General features: G+C 42.7%; 2 protein-coding genes across 2 annotated transcripts in view; both read left to right on the top strand.

Moving 5' to 3' along the window:
* palm3 (paralemmin 3) overlaps nucleotides 1-17,737 on the top strand; it is a 31,788-nt gene extending 14,051 nt beyond the window's left edge. The window contains exons 2-8 of the mRNA XM_070982794.1: nucleotides 7,353-7,405; nucleotides 8,616-8,696; nucleotides 11,710-11,837; nucleotides 12,554-12,626; nucleotides 13,914-13,944; nucleotides 14,749-14,802; nucleotides 15,905-17,737. Coding sequence (XP_070838895.1) covers nucleotides 7,361-7,405; nucleotides 8,616-8,696; nucleotides 11,710-11,837; nucleotides 12,554-12,626; nucleotides 13,914-13,944; nucleotides 14,749-14,802; nucleotides 15,905-16,893 — 1,401 coding nt within the window. The 5' untranslated portion in view covers nucleotides 7,353-7,360 and the 3' untranslated portion in view covers nucleotides 16,894-17,737. The remainder of the gene's footprint in view (nucleotides 1-7,352; nucleotides 7,406-8,615; nucleotides 8,697-11,709; nucleotides 11,838-12,553; nucleotides 12,627-13,913; nucleotides 13,945-14,748; nucleotides 14,803-15,904) is intronic.
* Nucleotides 17,738-19,329: 1,592 nt separating this feature from the next.
* LOC139337167 (uncharacterized) lies at nucleotides 19,330-19,938 on the top strand. The gene has a single exon (XM_070971625.1). It carries the CDS (start codon nucleotides 19,330-19,332, stop codon nucleotides 19,936-19,938), a length of 609 nt encoding a protein of 202 aa, XP_070827726.1.
* Nucleotides 19,939-21,183: the final 1,245 nt, after the last annotated feature.

Genomic DNA, 21,183 nt, shown 5'->3' with positions numbered 1-21,183 from the left:
GCAAACCAGGAGCCCCTGCAACCCTGACAGTTAAACGTAGTAATCATGTCACATTACTTTCTGGATTAGCCCAAATGGAGATCAGATGGAGCGATGTGGGTGTGTGTTGTGTAAATAAGTATTCCTTAACCACACTAAGATACTGTGGGCAGAGCCAAGCAAGGGCTAAAACCAGCCTACCTCCTGCTGAACGGATGGAGACTCTCTCTGTGTGTGTGTGTGTGTGTGTGTGTGTGTGTGTGTGTGTGTGTGTGTGTGTGTGTGTGTGTGTGTGTGTGTGTGTGTGTGTGTGTGTGTGTGTGTGTGTGTGTGTGTGTGTGTGTGGTACCTGACAGCACACCACTGATCCCCCTCAATCCTTTTTATGGCTGTATAACAGAGAGAGAAAATGAGAGCAAAGGATTTTGCTCCTTTGAGGTGCTATTGTTTCATCATAGTCTTCTCTCTCAACATGATTTAGTCAAATTGTCAGTGCATTAAACTTGCTTTAGTCTAACCGCTGAACACTGGGACCTGTTGGAAGATTTCTTTTGATATTCCCTCGCTGTGATTCCTTTGATGCTCTCAAGTGCTTATGTTCCATTGTGATCATTTGTGCAAGCTAACTGTACGTATCTGCAAAGTTAATGCCTTGGTAAATATGGGATTGGTAAGATGATGGCAACTTTGATTCTTTGCATACATTATTTGAACCTCTGTGTCACTTCAGAGGATTGGATGAAATAGGACAGTCACGAGGTGCAGTAGGGTGCAAATCTGTGTTGTATGTTGTTGACTTTGATAATCCTCAACACGCTCCAAAGTCCACTACACTGTTAGCTCTGTGACATAGCAGGCACACACATATCACACATTAACCTTCCATCCTTTACACACACACACACACACACACACACACACACACACACACACACACACACACACACACACACACACACAGAGCAGTGGAATCCAGTGTTTTCATTCCCTCGACCTGGACTGTCAATCAGAGGAACTTGGCTGTGTGCTGTTGCAGCAGCATCATCCAAGCTACACAAATTCCACCCATACCACCCACCCGCACACATAAATACACACACACACACACACAGACAAACACACACAGTACAGATACGCATACATACATGCAAACCCCTCCACTGGGTGTCAGATTTATTTCTATGTAGATAAGCAGCATATCCATCTCCAGTAATGCAATTTCTGCTGCAGAGACTGTAAAGGAACTGAGAATCAATAGCTGATGAAAAAGCACTTTACAGCAGTTCTCTCCCTCCATCCCTCAAGCTAGAGAGTGATATCCTCTTTGATTGGCCGGTCTCCCATTGAGGTTCTATCTAGGAATTTGTTTTACAGTTAGCTGGCTGTCTGTTTAAGTCAGGCTCTTCCTGAGCAATGGCCAATGACGACAGCAGAGGATGCGCAGGTTCAGAGATCAGGGTCGGTGCATTGGCATGTTCTGTCTCCAGTCGTCTGGAGGACAGCGATGTTTGTGCTCTTCCTGTTCCCAAACACATGGTGGAAGGATATTTTCAACTTAGCGGCCTTGGAATACTCTGTCTCTGTCGCACAGGCCCGGAAATATGAAACTGTGTCAAGTGAAACTTTAGTCTGAGTAGCATTGCAATCTTTAAAAACAGCTTCTCTGCTCCAGTCTCGTCCAGCTTCACTCTTTTCAGTTGTGCAGTTTACATGCTACACTCCAGTGCTGTGCTCTATTCCCAAAGAGTGAGAAGAGAACCCAGCCATGTCGAACAGAAGCAGGATAATAGGACACGTAGAAGCAGCACTTTAAATGAGCCTCTAGCAGATGAACTGCACTTCAAAGCAGAGCTGATTCCAGCGTAGCATCACTAATATAGGTATTAGAAATTATTAAAACTATTAATGTGAGTAGTCAAATGTACTGGCAGTAATTTAGAGCACACAATCTGATACCCTACCTCTGCTTCCCTCTCTCTCTCTCTCTCTCTCTCTCTCTCTCTCTCTCTCTCTCTCTCTCTCTCTCTCTCTCTCTCTCTCTCCTGTCTTTACTGTAATCATCCCCCACCTCCATCCCCTGCCTCTCCAAGAAATGGAGCAGAAACTTCAAAGTGCAGAGAAGCAGGGTGGCCAGCGGTCTAACAGCAGCGTAATTGCATCATCACACAAAAACAAAATGTCACTGGGTGGCCTTTTAATGACTCCCTCTGCCCCCACCCCATATAGACCTGAAGCTATTTTAGCAACTCGGTGTACATTGTGTGTTCAGTGACTTATTTACTTAATCGGCCAATTGAGAGGACCATTGCTGTTTGATCTTTCTACATGCCTTCCTGATGCTAAGTTCATCTTGATAAGAGCTGAGAGGATTAGTAGATTAATCAATTGGTTGGTCGACAGTAAATTATTCAGCAGCTCTTTTTAGATCAGTAATGAAAACAATTCATCTTATTTTTTGGCCAAATACATGCTGAACTTATCACTGTAGATACAACTTGTTCACTGTCTTTGACCATCTTTCTGTTGTGTTTATACAGTCGTATGATGACTGCCCTGATAAAGCCAATCTGCACCAGAGAGGTTTTATCAAGTCTAGCGATGCTTGGACTGAAAGGTGCCCTGTGACACAGACTTATTAGAGTCTCATGACCGACAGTTCACAGCTTTCATGCTCCACTGCAGCCCGTGTCCATCCCCGTGAAGTCAAAGTCAACAACCCTGTACTCTTAGCTCTCTGATAACGTGCACCCACATCCGTGCTGGAGTGGTGTGTTTTTCTTGAATTGGGGTTTCAATTCCTGAAACATGTGCTTTGCATAGAGATCTTATCTACATTTCATCTGGTGTAGCTACTATGTGCCTGCTGTTACATCCTACATGCCAGTTAATGTAGAGAAATAGGGGGCATTGGTGGTATGTAAGTGCCGCCTATCAAATCACACTGATTATACCGATCACCTCTCCCACTCTGCACTCTGATCTGGATAAAGCCTAAAACAAAATCACTGCAGCCTCTTGCCTTGTAGGAGTAGACTTGCAGCTGCTTAACTTCCCTATTTTCATTCTTCTGCTGTCGGTTGTGTACTGCCTGTGTGTGTGTGTGTGTGTGTGTGTGTGTGTGTGTGTGTGTGTGTGTGTGTGTGTGTGTGTGTGTGTGTGTGTGTGTGTGTGTGTGTGTGTGTGTGTGTGTGTGTGTGTGTGTGTGTGTGTGTGTGCGTGCGTGCGTGTGTGCCAGAGAAGTCCACCAGCAGTGAAAGTGATAGTAAGTGATTCCTATAGTTTTTCATTCCAGACACCCCACTGTTCTTCCATCTGTTCCCACAGAGCTAATGTCACTACACCAGCGCTCGGCATATAGACTTCATGGCACCAGACTAGACAAATATACATTGTAATATAAACATGCACACATGCACTGAAGGCAAATATACATTCTTTTGCACCAGCGCTGGAGGAATGTTTGCAAAGGAACTGTGATGACAGTTTGCAGTAAGACAGATTGACTGAGAGGCAGCTGGAGTTCCCGGACCCTCCTATAGACTATTAAGCTCTTTTTTATTACCCAATTTAGAGCTGAGACAGTTATTTGATACATTGCTTAGCCAGTAGCCTGGAAATTTATTTGCAGCTGTTTCGATAATTGATAAATTGTTTCAGTTATTTTTGTGCAAAGAGGACAGCCTCTTAAAGGGAAGCAGAGTCTGTTTACAGGTGTAGGGGGTACTGCTCCGTACCTGCACAGGGTTGTATGAAGCTGCGCAAAATATGATTCTTTTCCTCATGTGTCCATTAGTTCCATGGACACAAGAACATGGGAAAATCAGGTCCATAGTCAGATAATACTGTTTCCGTTTGTCCAGGACAATCTTCCAGGACATGTGGAGCAGCACGGATTTGAGATTGCGCACACAACGTCACTTCCATTGACGGAAAATTAAACGTAGGTCAATTCTGAAAGGAGTGCATAATTCTTGATAGAGGACTGAAACAATGAAATTCATTGTAATGAAAATGGTTGACCCTTACTTTCCTGAGGATAGGCGTTTTTCACTGCAGATATTCAGTCATGTCAAAGTAGGAAAGGCACAAGAGTAAATAATAAAATCTGTGACAGCTGAATTCCGTTAAACTGCTTCAGTTCCAAGGTCCAGCTGTTGTGCTTGCAGGTCCACTGTCATACGGTCATGACTTACTGGGACACGTAAATGTTATTAACAACTCTTGTGCTTTTCCTGCTCTGACAAGTCAAAATGTCTGCCGTGAAAAGGCCTGTTGACTAATCGATAAATGAATTCCACCATGGAGCACTAACATGCAGTTTACTTAGTTCCCTCTAGACCGCCATTCGTCCTGCTTCACTCTTCTATTTTGTCTTTGGCCATAGCACCTTCAGTCCATTGTGTGACTAAGTGGGAGTGGGGTATGGGGAGGGAGAGAGACTGGGAGATGTAAACTGGGAGAGACTGGGCGTGTGGGAGGTCATACCACTGAGGTCAGACTGCCTACAACTGGCTCAGTTTGTGTAGGACACAAATTATTGCCTTTAAAACCAAAAAACTGTCAATTTTAATGGAGCTGAGGCTTCAGTCATTTCAGCCATCTGGGCTGGCTGTAACAGGTGTTACAGGTGAACCGGTCTGTAATTAAATACTGGAGCAGCCGAGCTGTGTTCCTGGCCATGTGCCGTGTTGGTGTTTTGAGATGTATTGGATATAGTGAGTGTTAACAGAAGTTACGCTGCATTGAATAAATGCAGTTTGTTTGTTTTTTTCTGAGTCCCACAGCACACTTGTGGGTTGCTGTGCCCTCTGAGTACCACAAGAGGATTGTGGGAGTTGTGTGAAAATTCACAGTTAAGGTGCAAAGCTTCATGGTTAAAGTAAAGATTTCAACACTTCTGATCGGTGTTATAATGTGGACACTGACCAATAAAGACCAGACATGATTTATAGCAAATCCTGAATGATTTTAAGCATCTAGAAAACTGTCATTCTGCTTTTCCATCGTGATATTTTTATCATTGTTATTTTCATGTACAGAACTTTTGTTGCAGACTGACCTGAGTTTGGCTGATGATGATCTCATGTTACGGGAAATTTAGATTTAATCTACAGCTTCTTCTCAGTTTTTCCCATTCTTGAACAGGTTCGTGTTTTCGAGGCCTGTTGAGGCTATATTGGCCATATTGTGGACATTAAACGACCTGAATCCCAAACATCCTGCCACCTCACTCCCCTCTCCTCTTCTCTTCCTCTGTCTCTCTTGCCTCCAACCATCCTGACTTTCTCTGTCTCTTAACTTTTTGACTTTGTCAGCCCTCCCTTCTCTCCCCTCCTGTATCATGTCTAATTATCGAAGTCAGTGTGTGTCTATAGGGAGCTCCTCAATACCTCCTCATCAAAGGCCCTGTTTGTGTTTGCTTGTTTATCTCTGGCTGCTATTCTAGGCGCTCTCCTGGAGCCCTGATGAGACACAAGCCTCCTCTCCCTACGGAGGCTTATACTGTAAGCTGTCACTGCACCTCCAGTCATTCAAAACACTGCCAAAATGAGAACTACCTCATCTTGTCTCTGAATCTCTCTTTATAGATTGTGAACATATATATGTGTGTGTGTGTGTGTGTGTGTGTGTGTGTGTGTGTGTGTGTGTGTGTGTGTGTGTGTGTGTGTGTGTGTGTGTGTGTGTGTGTGTGTGTGTGTGTGTGTGTGTGTATGTATGTAAAAACTCTTACATGTCCTTCTGCTAATACTTCCTCTCTTTGTCGCCATCTCAGTTCTTGAGAGAACTTCAATGTAGTGAAAGCACACCGGGGGGTGATCCTTCATCAAAATGTGTCCCCCTCCCGCTTCCATCCCTCTGTTCCCCCCTCCACATGCAGTGCACCTACATATTCGTATTGTTTCATTTGGGCACGTTTTTGCTTATCTTAAAAGAGCCTTTAGGTGTTGGTGAGGAGAAGTTTCTCACTATGTTAACTAACACCCCTTAAGGCCCTGAAAGATCTACCACATTAGAGAAGCAACAACAGCATCAGCTCTGCTCAGCTGCCATCTGGGTGTAAATGAGAAACCTCATTTGTAGAGTACGTGAGTGTTAGATGGGGAGGGGCTTTGGGGAGAATTGAGTAATGTAGCCGAGGGTTGAAGCTGAGTTTGGCAATGAGTTTTTTCTCAAACTGAAAGCATCAGTACTGCTGTAGTTCGATGTAAAAGGTGAGGTCACCATTTAAGTGTGATCTTCTGATTAGTGTCCGTAGCTTGTTTGTGAGGTTTTGCAAGTCATGCATCCCAGCCGTGTTTTGTGCGTGCGCTGGCAAGCACACGTTCTGTGCTTTTTTGTGACGGCGATTAGCAACTTTGGCTTTGACAGTGTGGCATTTGTTACAGAAATAGGACGCTGTTTTGCTCAGATCTCCCCCAATGTGAGATCTCAGCCGCTGTGATGGCTAAATGCTTTTTGGTGTCGGATAGAACTCTTTACACACCGCGCAAGATTGTCAGTGACTGGAAGGAATATTCCTGTCATTGTGTAAAAACCTCCAATTTCAGCTTCAACAACAGTGTTTTCACTATAATTATTCTGATCATATTTGAAACGCACCCAGTGCAGAATTACACGTGGGACAAAAATAAGTGTTGTTTCTCTCCCGAGAAGTTGCCCTTTTTTCTTAAGAAAGAAGGTTTTTTTTTTTTTCTAAAAGCAGAGTTATGGCTTGTGATGGCAGGAACTCGCTAATGACTGAGTTGCTGTGAGCTGGTTGCTGTGTGTGACTCTAGTCTATGCTCTCTCATGTAACTCTGAGTTTTGGGGAGCTCAAATATTGTCCCATTTAGTGTCAGCTGCAGGGGAAAACAAATGCCTGTGCTCATTTCCTTCAAAATGCCTGAGGCTGTGTTATGATAGACGTAAAAGGCTTAATGGGGGTGTGGGGCAGACATTTCTTGCAAGGGTGGGAATGGTGTGGAGGATTGTGGGTCATGCTAGCTCTGCAGACATAAGCACGTCCTACCAGCGCACTTAGTCCAATTACAAGCTTCAGAAATGTGAAGTCCAATGTCTGATCTTGTTTTGTCACTCATGCCTGTCCATCCTAACATGTAGCAGGGGTGGGACTGCAGAAGTTTGGGGAGTCCTCAGACCACAGACAACTGTTTACAGAAAAAGTCAGACCATACGGCTCTAAAAATGGTCATCCGAAGAGAAGAAAATGCAACACAGGGTTTAGTTTGTGTGAAATGTCGAGGATACATCTGAAATAACGGCCTTGGTTCATCCTCTCAAACCAGTGAACGCAGTAATTTCGGGTAATAAATGCATCCATTTTTCTTGTTTAACCTCTGATCTCTAACCTTTAACCCTGTCTTGTGTCACAGGTGCCAGGATGGATGAGGCGGACAAGTACAAACAGCGCCTGGAGGCCATCGCTGTGAGTCTACGCACCCACACAAACACAAACACAAACACATGTGTTTATCTGTGAATAGATGAATCCAGCAGCTGATGTTTATGTTGAAGCAGAGTGGAACTCTGTGCACACGACTGGAAAAAGAGGTGTTTGGGTCAATGACTGTCTGAAGTCGCCCTTTCAGACAGGTGAGGTTAGCCTATGTGAATGTGGACACCTCAAAGTGCTGGTCTGATATTATGGCACAAGTTTTGATAGAAAAAAGTAAAATGTACAGGCTCTCTCCAACCTCCACAGTTATGTTAGATCATCAGATTCAACGATTTCTTGCATTTTATTTAAAATAAATTCATCATGTGATGAAAATCAGGAACACCAAGCTAGCAGAGTGATGGTTCATCCCGTGTAGGCAGATTGCCTGGTGTTCATCGGATCTCGTCGGTCCTCAGAATGCAAAAACATGATGGTTTTATGAAAGTCAGACCATTTCATGGTGCAGAGACTCAAAATGCAGAAGAAGAAGAAGAACGTCCAGCTGTTCAGTAGTCTGTTTAATCTGTTTAAACCGTTATTTTAATGCCATTTGATTGCTATGTTTTCACACATTTAACCAGCTCTACAGCATCTCCTGGACAGTTTCTCAACAAAAAGTGACATAGCATGACATGCATTGCAGTCCTATAGGCAGGTGTACAAGTGAAGTGCCACGGCAGTAGTGGCAGCCTGTCTGCTTCCGCCTTTATTTTAGATCGTCTGCACAGAGAAAGAGGATAAAGAGACGACGCTCTCTGAGCTGTCCGTAACGCCTAAATAATTTATTGAATGTGCAATGTGGTGAGCCATGGTGTCCCTGGTCCCACGAAAACAACACCGGGTTGCCACGGGGACAGCTGCTCCAAGCATTATGGGATATAGAGTACACCTGATGTCTATGGTGACAGTATCCTCATGACAGATGGTTGACCAGGTGTTTTACTCTTCGTCACTGATGTTTTATTTACTGCCGTCTCTTCCTTTTCTCTGTTTCTGTTAAGTAATTTACGTCAGCTTGTTTATATGTCTGGCTGCTCATCTGAGCTTCTCAGTGCATCCGTCTCTTTGTTTGAATAATAATAATTTATTTGAACTCCGCTCGCTCTCACTCCCTCTCTACCAAACCATCAATATGTCTACATTCATGCTCTTTCTTTGCAATTTCTTTCCTTCCCTCCTCCTCCTTTCCCTCTGTCAGGAGAAGCGTCGGCTGCAGGAGGAGCAGGACAGAGCCAGGAGAGAGATGGAGGATGAGAGGCTCAGACTACAGCAGCTCAAGGTCTGACACACATATACAGGATGATCTAACCCGTCTCATCCATTCACACACATATTCACACGCAGCCTTAATTTCACTCAGCTAAAAATCCTCTACAGACCCGTTCTGGCTTGTTAGCGGGCAGAAAGCATCCAAATGTGTTTCCTTTTCTCACACATGCACACACAGATGAACTGTGCAACCTTCCGCACTTCCTGGTTCTTCCAGTTTCTCGCAAGGTTAGAGGCAAGCCTTCCTTTGCTGAAATCAGTTTTTATGTGAGTGTTTACACACCCTGCAAGTCACAGAGCCGCTCTATTGTTTTCACATCATTTCCACACTGCCGTTCCCACTTCCTACTCCACTGTGTTACACTGCCCTGGGGCACATTCCTTAAATTGTGTGAAATTCGTGCACCATGTGTCTGCGTGCACGCCGGTACGCATGTGTGTACCAGTGTGGTCATGCAAGAGACTGTTTTGCATACGCCTACCATATCTGTGCGCGCATGCAAGTTTGTGCAATGCACCAAACATGAATAAATTGCACCTGCAAGATCAAAAGTCAAGCTGCAAGAGGCTTCAAAGATTATTTTTAAATGATTATTTCTATACTTGCTCTCTCACAGAAGGTGATATCATCATAGCTTTTAGTACATTCATTAGCTTTGACATTGGACTCGTACCCGAGGGTAGATGTAAGGATGTGATACAGAGGGAGCAGCGGCTTATACGCAGCTCCTGACCTGCAGGAAAGTTTAGAGAGGGCTCCATCCAGCAAGCCGAGGGCACAGGGAGGGGAACAGAGCAGGGCTTGTTCTGCGCTGCAGGAGAAAACACAGGGACGGTTGTGTGACGCTTATAGTTATGTAGGTAGCTACAGGCTAACTGTTGCCAGATTTTGAAAACTTCGGGCTATAGGCTGGAGGGGAATATGATTTTTCAGCTTGCAGACAACACCTGGCTTTAGAGAGAAAGAGAAAGGATAGCTGCCAAAAATGCGGCATTTTTACCGGATTTTAGCGCATATAGCCATTTAATTATGATTAAAAAAAGATAATCCTGGCTATTTTACTGGATTAGATTTACTAAAAGTTCCCTGCAGACAGATTCTGTTTATAGCCACTTGTCAAGGTCAGTTTAAGACCTGCATTCTAGAGCTAGCCAAAGTGTACTGTCTAATAGTGCTGCTCAAGGGCACTTTAGCTGCACAGATGCTTTCTGAAATAAGCACTTGAACCAAGGTCAGCTGGTTGTAGCGTGGCTGCCATACTGGCTGTCAACCTGCAGCCACTATTATTAATCCTTACATAAAGGGGAACAGAGCTGTTTTTTTTTTCTGTGTTTGAGTGAAAAATGTTTTTCCTTCTTGACAGAGAAGTTTACAGCTATCTCAATGAAGCATTTAATATCTACATTGTTCAACCATTTGAAGATTTTCCAACAATTCTCCAGCGCCTCTAACAAGTTAGTTAAGTTAAGTTTAACTTATTCATCTGTTAAGAAGTTTTGCAAATAGCAACAGAAACACATTTGAGCATTAAATAATGGAAGACTTGGTTTGATAAACCTGACCAATGGCACTAACTCCTGTCATCATAACCTCACTTTCATGTCACCATGGTTCACTTTATGGTTGTGCAGTCGTGCATATCACCACATATGTGTGTTCGTTTGTTTTGATTTCTGGACGTAGCATGAAATATGTCCAACTTTTGTTGACACTGCAGACTTGTAATAACTTGACAGGTCAGCTTTGGGATGGAAACACACAGTGTGTGCACCTGTGTGGGATGTGTGCATCACTGTTGTATATACGAAAACAAACAGAGAGAGCTTAAGAAGAGTTTGTGCCAGATGTCCAGTGGACGTCTGCAACGAAAGGTGAAGCTCAAGAAAGCAGTGGAAATGGACTATTAGACTTAAAGCAATGCTGTGTGTCTGTGTGTCTCTTAGATACTTGTAACGGTCTGTTTAGAAGATCATGTCCTGAGAACAGTCAGCTCGAGAAACTACTGAGAACTGCACTGTTGTTTGTGTAAAACTTGAAAGTACTTGCTTCAGTGTTCTGTTTGGAGGGAACAGTAAGTAGCCTCGGGCAGCTTTTGTTCCCTGGGTCATTTCTTTTTACAGGAGCGGAATAACATGAGAATAAAAAGTGCTGTTTCTGTCTTTCTGTCTCTCACCTTTTTTTCTCACCTTCGCCACTCAAATAACCACATTTCACTTCACCTTCCCCATCTCTGGCCACATCACTGCTCCATACATCTCACTTTTTCCCTCTGACTGTGTCTGAAATCACTGCCTCAATCACTCTTTCATTACTCCCCACATCATAAACAGTCTGTTGTTTACTCTATAGTGAGTACTACATTTAGATTTCTGACGTTTTTGAATCGTCATTATTGTGCATTGTCCTGCTTTTAAGTGGTTTTTGAGTGTAAGTTCACAATGGAAAAGTGACAAAATCAAGTATACCAGAAACAGGCTACAAACAGTAAACATTTTAAAAATCCCTTGGTTTTTAGGTGTGCTGTTAATTAATGTATTCGCAGTGCAGTGTACAAAGGACATGATGGACCTGCTCAAACCTGCTTTTTTTCTGCAAATACAGCCTGACCTTTAAGTCTGAATGATAATAATAATTGATATTATCAGTGGATGTTAGTTTATCACAGATGTCTCAGTGTGCATGTCAACAGATAGTCATACTGTAGTCACTTACAGCAATGCTAAAGATGTGTTGCAGGTCATTAATTACCAGTTTCAGCGTTGCATGTTTTGTCCACCAGGAAGCATCGACTAGTTATTGTACAACTAAATTATTCTGCTGAGTACCTCTCAGTTGCAGTGCAGTGAAAGTATACTTATCAAAATGTTTGTTATGTGTTAAAAACAAACATAGCAGAGATATTGGAGGGATAGCTACCGTAATCTCAGCACCACAACGTCATCAAAGTATAATACTGCTGAAATCTGTCTCACTCTTCTCTCTCTCCCCCTTCCTCTTCTTCACCTCCTCTGTCTCACACCAGAGGAAGTCTCTGAGGGACCAGTGGCTGATGGAGGGAGCCCCCTTGTCCCCAACCTCCTCGGACGCCCAGTGCCCTCGCTCCCCTCTGTGGGGCTCCCAGGCCCAGGAGATCGAAAAGCGCATTGACAAGTACAGCCACAGTGTGTGTGTGTGTGTGTGTGTGTGTGTGTGTGTGTGTGTGTGTGTGTGTGTGTGTGTGTGTGTGTGTGTGTGTGTGTGTGTGTGTGTGTGTGTGTGTGTGTGTGTGTGTGTGTGTGTGTTAGTTAGAGCTAGGAGACGAGGACACAGTTTGTGACTGCTGAGACAGTTAGCGCAGCTGACACCATGAGGGAACTGTCATTTTTGTTGTATTGTGAAAATGAAACTTCATGTATAATTGATAGTTGCCTCATTCCTTTTTCTACTTTTGTTTTCTTGTAATTTGTTGCTGTCGTGCATTATGTACGCTCTGGCAAAGTACTGAACTCCTGCAGAGAGTGAGAGGGTGATCCAGCCTGCGCGCGTGCCACACAGGGCTAGACTTTTCTTTATTACAGTGGACAATGTCGTCAAGTCCCTCAAGACTCCAAGATCCCAGTCTTATTATTGCAAAGGTCCACAGCTTTGTCTCACTTTTCAAAAACACTCTTCTCACACACGCGCACACACACGTGCGCACACACACACACACACACACACACGCACACACACACTGTACTTGGCTGGCTGTGACTAGATTGGGATCATAAGATAGAGATATTTAAGTTGTCAGATTTGAACATTTAAAGGCTTCATAATCTAAGAGTGCATTGTTGGTATCGTTCTTTACGTGTTTGCTTTTGTGTGTACGTGTGTGTCTGTCTCAGGTTGCAGTCACAGAGTCAGTGGTTGGCAGAGGAGGAAGAGAAGCTGAAGGAACAGATGGAGGTTGGCCAAACGGTGAGGAACTTGCGTGCATGCACACACACACACACACACACACACACACACACACACACACACACACACACACACACACACACACACACACACACACACACACACACACACTTGTCCACTTGGAATATGTGTTGAACAAGCTTGCTCCATCATCTTCCATTAGGCAGAAAATTTCCCACAGCTTCTGTCTGTGGCTTTTTGCCATGAATAATGCATTTCCTCTTTTAATGTACCTTTGATGTCGCACCTCTTGTTCAAAAGCAGGAACTTTATGAATGTACGCCTCTCGTTACATAAACAATTCAGCACTTGATCCACTGTGGAATTATTGTTTCACCTCAAGCCAAGCGCAAGTATGTTTACCCCACCTCGCTGAAGCTCTTTATAGTAGAACAAAAGAGTTGTCCTTCCTCTTCTGCCGCCTGCTCCGGGGTCTTTTTAGTAAGGCTTTTCATAGTTATCATATACCCATCTTAACTTTGGCTTTTGGAATTCAGCTAAAATCAACCAGAAACATCAACAGATTTCATTTTTCAAAGCTATTACAGCCGATTAGCCATGCTGGCTGTGATGGAGGGGACTTTAAATGTATGACCTTATCCTCTGTGTGAAAATACAGCACTTTAAACAGCACCTGCCAGCAAAGCGTCCCGCGAGTGGGCAGACTGAGATTGAGCGACAGCTAATATCTGGCACCTCAAACAGCCACAAGATGATTTTTCATTATTTTGTTTGCCTTTTGCTTCCTGATGAGACTGGGGATATGATGGTGTTGAACGTCTTTGAAAGTGGCCTTTTAATTGTAAGGTACACACATGTGCATGATTACTGTTTATCTATGCAGATCTAATGTAGTTAAGTACACATTACAAAAAGTGGAGAGGGGTCAACTTTTCAAAGGTCATGTAGGGCTTTTCAGCTCAATCACTCCCCCTTGTGACCAGGCAGAATGTCACGGCCTTTAACAGCTAACATCATCACTGCCCTCCATCTGAGAGACCGCAGTGGACACATTAAGTACTTTAGTACATGCTGCACTTGGCTGTGCTTTTCAGAGCGGAGGACAGTTACTTATTTAGACAGCATGAGGGAAAAGCTTTCACAGAAATGTTCTTGATTGTGTCTGTTTCCTCATATCTTCTGTGATGGTCCAGCATTTGCATTTCATCTGTTATCTTTTTATATTCCCTTCACAGTACACCAGAGATTCATGCAGCACAACACAAACCGTTTCACCAGTTGAGTCACAGTGAATTTAATTCCTCCCCTGTCCCTCTTACCCAACAGGAAGCAGTGAAAGTAGGAGAGGCCGGAGAAGGTAAGTGGGATCAGAGAAAACCTTTTGCCACAGGAAAATGTTAAAATTACAGTGGACGTTTAAGAAAGTTGCATTCCCTTTTGCTTTTTTACCAGAGAAAGTGATAAATTGATGTAAATTTCACACTGTAGAGGATTTGACATGAGCATTTTGAAGCCATTATACAAGCTCTTAACATCCACAGAATGTAAGAGTGCAGAGCGAAGCATTGCTGTCATCCATCTGCTAGCGGTTTTCAGAGCTGTTTGAACACTGTGTTCTGTCCAAGACATGTCTGCACTGTAGTTCTCTATCATGTTACAGCCACTGTGTGCAAACACACTGCTTTTCTGACTGCCACCACTTGGTAGCCAAAGTTGCACCTCTAATGCTACTCTTACTTAATCACTTCTGTACATATTGATTAGATTTAATTTGTTTAATGTTTGGACACTTTCCCATGTTTGTCTCTTTGCTTGCAATAAAAATAACTTCATTACTATCTGTAGAGAAGAAGCATGTTCTTGGTCAGGACTTTGTTTCTTCTAGTGTTGTTCTCAGGCATCAAAATCATAACAGCTTGTACAAAGTGTGTTGAATAAGCCACACTGTAATCCAGTCTTTTGTGTGGAGCTCATAATACAGTTACAGGTGCATCTTGGTCTGAATATTTAAATTTAAAGGTACACTATACTCATTTTTGTCACTTTCCTGAGAAATCAGCGCTCCATCTTGTACTAATTCATGATTTCTGCACTGCATGTCAGAAAATACGACCACTGTACCTGCTAACTTTACAATAAATACAAATAATTTCTTCCTCAGTTATAGCCCATGATGCTGTTGTGCAGAACGGGGAAAACAATGCAACGGGATTGGGTGGGTATGCAACTGATTCGTGTCATAAAATGCACAAAGACATACAAAACAATACTCTCATAATGTACAAAACAAATCTGGCACACACTGTCACATCTGAAGCCTTATTGACATCAGCATCTTATTTCCTCTCCATTCTTCCTCTTGTTAATTCTGATCCAGTCACCATCTTATCCCAACACATTAAAGGCCAGGAGACCCCTATAGAAACTCTTCTCTGCATACATTGTATAAGCTGATCTGAAGAAAATTTATTATAAAGGAAGGAGTCAAGTATATGGTTACATACACTTAACAAAAAGTTGATCCACACTGTGATGAATATTTATATTTATTTGATAAGGTTTTGCATATATATTTATGCTAACAGTCCCTCAAGTGCATAGCTTGCATTTTTAGAGGGCAGTGGGTACGTGGACATGTCAGTGGGGATGCTGCTTATGCTGTCGAAGTGAAGAGAAGAATTCTTAAAAAATGAAAGTATACCCGTCCATTTGTATTTAAATCATCCAGCATCTATAACCTGAGACTGCTGAATCTAAATTTGCATCTAATGCTTGTTCTTTGCATTGCATATTTCTGTCATAACAAAGCCTCAAATGATTAGATTTTACATTTCTTCTCTTGTGTTTTGTAACTTTTCCTTTTTTCATTATCGCATAATATATATTTGCTTGCAATGGCTGTTACGTTCCACTCTATAACAGAAAGAAGGCTCCGTTCATTAGTATACAGTTCATGCCCTGCAGCTAAAAGTTGGCCTTTATCAGCTTCTGCATTTTTTATCAGAGCAGAGGTGAATGACTTCTCTGTGGAATGCATGGTGATTCATAGATGTGTGGACCTTTTTTGTTAACTGTGTTACAATAAATTAGCTGTATTGAGCACTGGCATATTGATGGCAAAGCAACCTCTAATTGCAATCAAGTAACAGTGCATCTCCACCAACTACAATGGGAAGCTAATAATCAGTGTTAATGACACTGTGGCATATTGATTGCAAATTCACTCAGCGTCAAGTCAATGGATGAACAGCACTAACTATTCTAATTAAATCTCCTCCTTTACTGACAATGATATTTATTTGATGTTCTTTCTTCAGAAACAACTGATGATGAAATAAAGACAGACCAAAGCCCACTAGTGGATGGAACTGCAGCTGTCCTAACAAATGGTGGAGGAGGTGTAGAGGCAGACACCAGTCCTGATGCTTCAGAGCTGAGCAATCAGTCCACCACCAACGGACCAGTTGTGTCCTCTGAGGGAGTTACTACCATGAATTTGGTGCCAGGGTTGAGTCTGGGTGTTTCTGAGGCAGAGCCTGGTCACATTCCAAATGTTGATATTAATGAGGAGGAGGAGGGGACTCTGGTGATGAGAGCAGAATGTGTAATCATCACGGATGAAGGGGATGATATGCCTGAGGATCTTATGCCTCAGGAAGATCAACGGGAGACCATGCAGGCAGAGGAAACCCCTCTGCCGAATCCAGAAGCAAGCCTAGAGCAAAGGGAGGCTGTGGAGGAGGTAGTAAGAACAGAAGCAGCTCCAGAAACATTCACACAGCCAGAAGAGAGTGAGGCAACGGAACCCAATGCAGAGACACAACCAGCAACTGCAGAGGGAGACATGCAAGACGGCATAAAAACAAATGGAGATGGAGAGACAAAAACTGAAGAACAGGAGAACCAATCAGAAGAGCCAACTGCTGCGCACGTGCAGTCCCCATCCAATGCTCCAGAGGGCGCTATAGTGGCCTCAGTGCCAGTCTACTCTCAGTCCGTTCTCACCCCCAAGCTAGAGGCCGAGGGTGTAGCTGCAACTTCATCAAAAGCTCAAGACCCTGCCACTCTGCCTGACCAGTTCCAGGAGGTGCCCCTGGCCGATCCCCAGGAGAAGCAGAGGACAGAGGCGGAGCCAGCCGAGCAGGAACCCCTTCTGTCGCAGGCCAGAGACCTCAACACCCGTTCAGAGCCCGCAGCAGCTAACAGCCCTGCCAGCACAGAGACACACAGTCCGACCCGGGCTGGCCAGGGAGAGGAGACTGAGGCGCCCAAACGCAAAACCTGCCAGTGCTGCTCTGTCATGTAAATGCACTCTCTGTACATTCATTTCCTCTCTCCCTCTTCAGTCTGCCAGCATCCTTCAGCCTGTCTCTGCTGTTCAACTCACAACACACTCCTTCCTTTGTCTCTTTGTTTTATGCGCCCATCCTTTTTCTAATCAGCATACTTCCCTTTCCTCCACTACCCCCTGCCCCCATTCCTTGTGTTCATCTGGAAACTTCCTCAACCGACTCCGAGTTTTGATTCTCCAGGAGGAAGCAAGCTCTCTCCAATGTGAAGACAGGGGAGGACTGGACTTTTCATTGTATAAGTGCCTTTGAGGAGTTCTCTACCCAGGACTATACTTAAGCATAAAAACAGATTTTTGAAACTGTTGTATGCACATATGAAATTCATTGGGTAATTTTCATCATCTAAATATGAGCTTTAACTGGGAAAGTCCAAAGATTTTGAGAGAGGATATTATTCTTATTTAATAACGCTGAAGCTGAATTATTGTATTGATTTTAGTCCTATTAGAGGTATTTTTAACCCAAGTATTGGACCTGAGCCTTTTTATTCACTCTGTAAACAGATTTTGACAATACACACACTAATACTATGACATTGTCTAATTTATAAACAAAAGCATGCGCCACTGAATATTTTCTGAGCAAAAGAGCAATTATTTTGAAATACCTGAGACTATGAATTTTGTATTTTTACCAGATGAGCTTTTTTTAGAGAGGCTCCGAGCTCCTGACATAGCTCTATGCATGGATGTATATGCAGTACTGTATACAGGAATGTGGAATTGAGAGTGTCTGAGATGTCAGCTTTGAGATGATTGGCAAATGATTTAATGATTAAACTGACATTTGTGATACATTGCCTGATGCACTTCATCCGCCGTTTCTGTTCCTCAAACAGTGGATTTCACTCTAAATACACAACATTGCTTAATGCAAACACACACACAAAACAAACACTGTATAATGTTCAACCATTTGTTATTTCTTACTTATTCTCATTCCTAAACCAGGGACAGGTGGTGTAGGACAGCTGTCCTTCATAGTATCTCCTGCCACACTTTAGGAAATGGGAGTGGGAGTTTGCAGTCACCCTCAGACAATTTGTCTGTGCATGCAGCTGTAGTTGTGGTAAATCCTCCCCAGGAGAGAAGAAGGGAACTAACAGGGTCTGTCTTTGAGAGATCCTGTAAAAAGAGCAGGATCACAACGACAGAGCTCATGGGATGATGTACTTGGTGTCCCCTGCAACAACTCTCAAAGATCCCTCTCTTATGCAAGTACATAGAGCAGCACAGCCCTCTCCTCTCAAGGGCCAGACCAAACTCTGTCCCTGGGGAAAAGTACGCAGCAGTGAGCCCTGTAACTGTGAAAATAAGTCCTGCTGGGCTGAGAGCTCTCAGGGGGTGCTGTCGACAACAGTACCTCTTTAAACTAGATGAATACTCTTCAAAATGCTCTTGTGAAAAGAAAATGACAGTGCTCTTGCAGCGTCCTGTGCAGAGCCACCTCACAGTTTTCCTAACAGTCCACATCATCTATCCCTTTAGTTGGTTAAATATGAAATATGTAACAGGGTTTTGCAGATCATTTAAGTTCAGCTTCTTGGAATTTTTCTTATACTATTTTTTTCAGTGAAGTCAAAAGTGTCAAAAACCTGCTTCATAATACAATGTCAAACAAACTATGACAACACAAGAACCAGGTTTTGCTGCTATTCTTGGATGACAGATTTGTACAAGCATTCTCTGTTTAATGGTTTGTTTTTGTTTTTGTTTTTTTTTTAGTTTTTCCCCCAAAAAATTCTGAAAAATTTTCCCCCAATTTTTTTTTTTCCAAAAATGTAATTTTTGAAGATCATGTGCATATGAGAAAAAGAATATGTGTATGTCCATACAGTAAACTCCAGGTCTGTAGGTATGCTCTTCATCTCTTTGATCAATCAAACACACATATATACTTTGGATATGTATAATGACTCAAGGATGTGTCTGATTATAAGCATAAAAGCAATGACTCTAAAGGGGCAGATCGGTGTACTGCTGCAAAGGTGACACGGGCATTTTGGCTGTTGGTTTGGCACAGGCTAGAAATAAACATCACTGAAAACAACATTCGTAGAAATCAACCTTTTCTGTTTCAGTATGGCAAAAGGTACTGCAAAACTGCAACTTTCTGACACAGTTTTCACCCTTAAAACTGAATAATTTCAGTTTGAAGCCACAGTGCAGATGAGACGAGGTAAGACGAGGAGTTAAGGAAAGTGTACAAACTCAGAATCACAGCATTTTAAACAACTCTTATTTTACTAAGCCAATCACAGAGAACACAGATGGACTCTGCTCTCTCAGTATTGTGAAACTGGATTTTTCTGATGCACCTTTAAAACCAGGCAAGCCTCTAAACTGGCACGACTTTCAGACGAAAACTGCAGTGCAACTAGATGAGTCTAGATGTCCAGTCATATGCCTTCAACATACAGAGACATGTTTGCTGTACGCGCCATCGCTCTCCTCTGCTTGGTGTCTGTGAGCCATTCAGCTCCTCTGGCCTGTGAAGACCTGCTAAAGCCGTTGGATCAGCTGGATCCTGTTAATTTGGAGGGCAGATGGGCTATGGTTGCAGAAAGCCTGAAAATCATTGAGTCTGAAGAGCCATTTGCACCAAGCGACAGCATAAGTATTGATTTCCACAACTCAACGTTCATCAAAGTCAATCGTTACAATGAACGGTGCCATTATTTTTCCGAGGACATCTCACTGGTGGGCCCTCACTATTACTTCCAGGTCGGACAGATGTATAACTTCAGTGGGACCTTCTTCTATACATCCTGTGCGGACTGTGTGGTGTTGAGCTTCAAGGTGGAGATGCCAAAAGAAAAGACAGAGGAACTATGCCTATTCAGCAAAAGGAGGGAGGTGGATGAGAAGGAGCTGAGGGAGTTCATCGCTCAGGTGGAGTGTCTGAAGATGCCTGAACATATTGTGATGGATCCCACCAAGGAGCTTTGTCCAGCCCACCCCCACCACCACCACCACCACCACCACCACAGATCAGACTGAGGAGAAAACAGAGAGTCCAAAGGCTCAGGAGACGTCAATACATGATATCATGATATCTGTTGACAGCGTGAATAAAATGAATGTTAAAACATACAGTGTCTGTGATTGCTTTTGTGTGTATGGAATATGAGGCTTAAAGACGATATATAGAATAAGGACGATAGATAGATAGATAGATAGATAGATAGATAGATAGATAGATAGATAGATAGATAGATAGATAGATAGATAGATAGATAGATAGATAGATAGATAGATAGATAGATAGATAGATAGCATTGTGGGAAGTGAATAGTAAAACTCACCAGTTTGTATTTCAAGTGCAGTTACAGTGCAGGTTAAAGGGGCAAAGTTACATGGGTTAAGGCAAACACTAAACCACTAGCACATAAAATGTAGTATTTTTGGTTAATCAGCTGCTTCTTGCTAACCTGTGTGCACTACAGTTGCTGCCACACTAGTGTGTCTGAAGGTGAAGTTAGGTACATGATTTTATCTTTGGACTTCGGAATCATTAGTGTTGTTGGGATGCACATTTCAATACAAATCAATAAATATATAGAAACAGAGGCAGTGGGGCCTGTATTAAACGTTCCTTTATTTTTTAATATACATGTCAGCCTACCGGTCTCCACTGGCTTCATGGCAACAACATGGTAACACCATGTACAAGAGTACAGTGGCTGACAAGGGCAAAAAGATGAATGAATATTGGACTTATATCCATCAGGTGGCCACAAACTTAACTCCAAATAAACTCAACTCAATAAACTCTGTTGCTTTTTGTCTGCAGGATGATATGTTTGCCACTTCATGAGGCGATAAATAATCATTTTGAAATAGTTTTATATTGTGTGCTGGCACTAATCTCCATACTTTAACAAGTACTTGCAGTATTCCAAACCAGGTATGGGTGAGTTTGAATAGTGTTTTGTTTTTGTTTTGTTTTTTTGTTTTTTTAATTACTTAACAGACACAGATGTGTAATGTAATGAAATTTAAATGTGATGAAATTAGTGTACACAACTTCTATTGGCAAACCCATTATTAACACTGAACACTGAATATTTACATAACTTCAATCCAGAAAAAGCACAAACAGTAAGACTTTTTTCCCTATTTTATTTGAGTGAAAACATTGACTGACCATGAACATTGAACGGAACAGTACAGGTGAGATAAACCATCCAGTGTAAACAATAAGTAGCACAGAAGTTAAAATTTTCTTTCATTTCACAATCACAC

This window comes from Chaetodon trifascialis, chromosome 2, assembly GCF_039877785.1.
Source record: "Chaetodon trifascialis isolate fChaTrf1 chromosome 2, fChaTrf1.hap1, whole genome shotgun sequence".
NCBI classification, from domain to species: domain Eukaryota; kingdom Metazoa; phylum Chordata; class Actinopteri; order Chaetodontiformes; family Chaetodontidae; genus Chaetodon; species Chaetodon trifascialis.
This window is presented reverse-complemented; position numbering and strand designations above follow the sequence as displayed.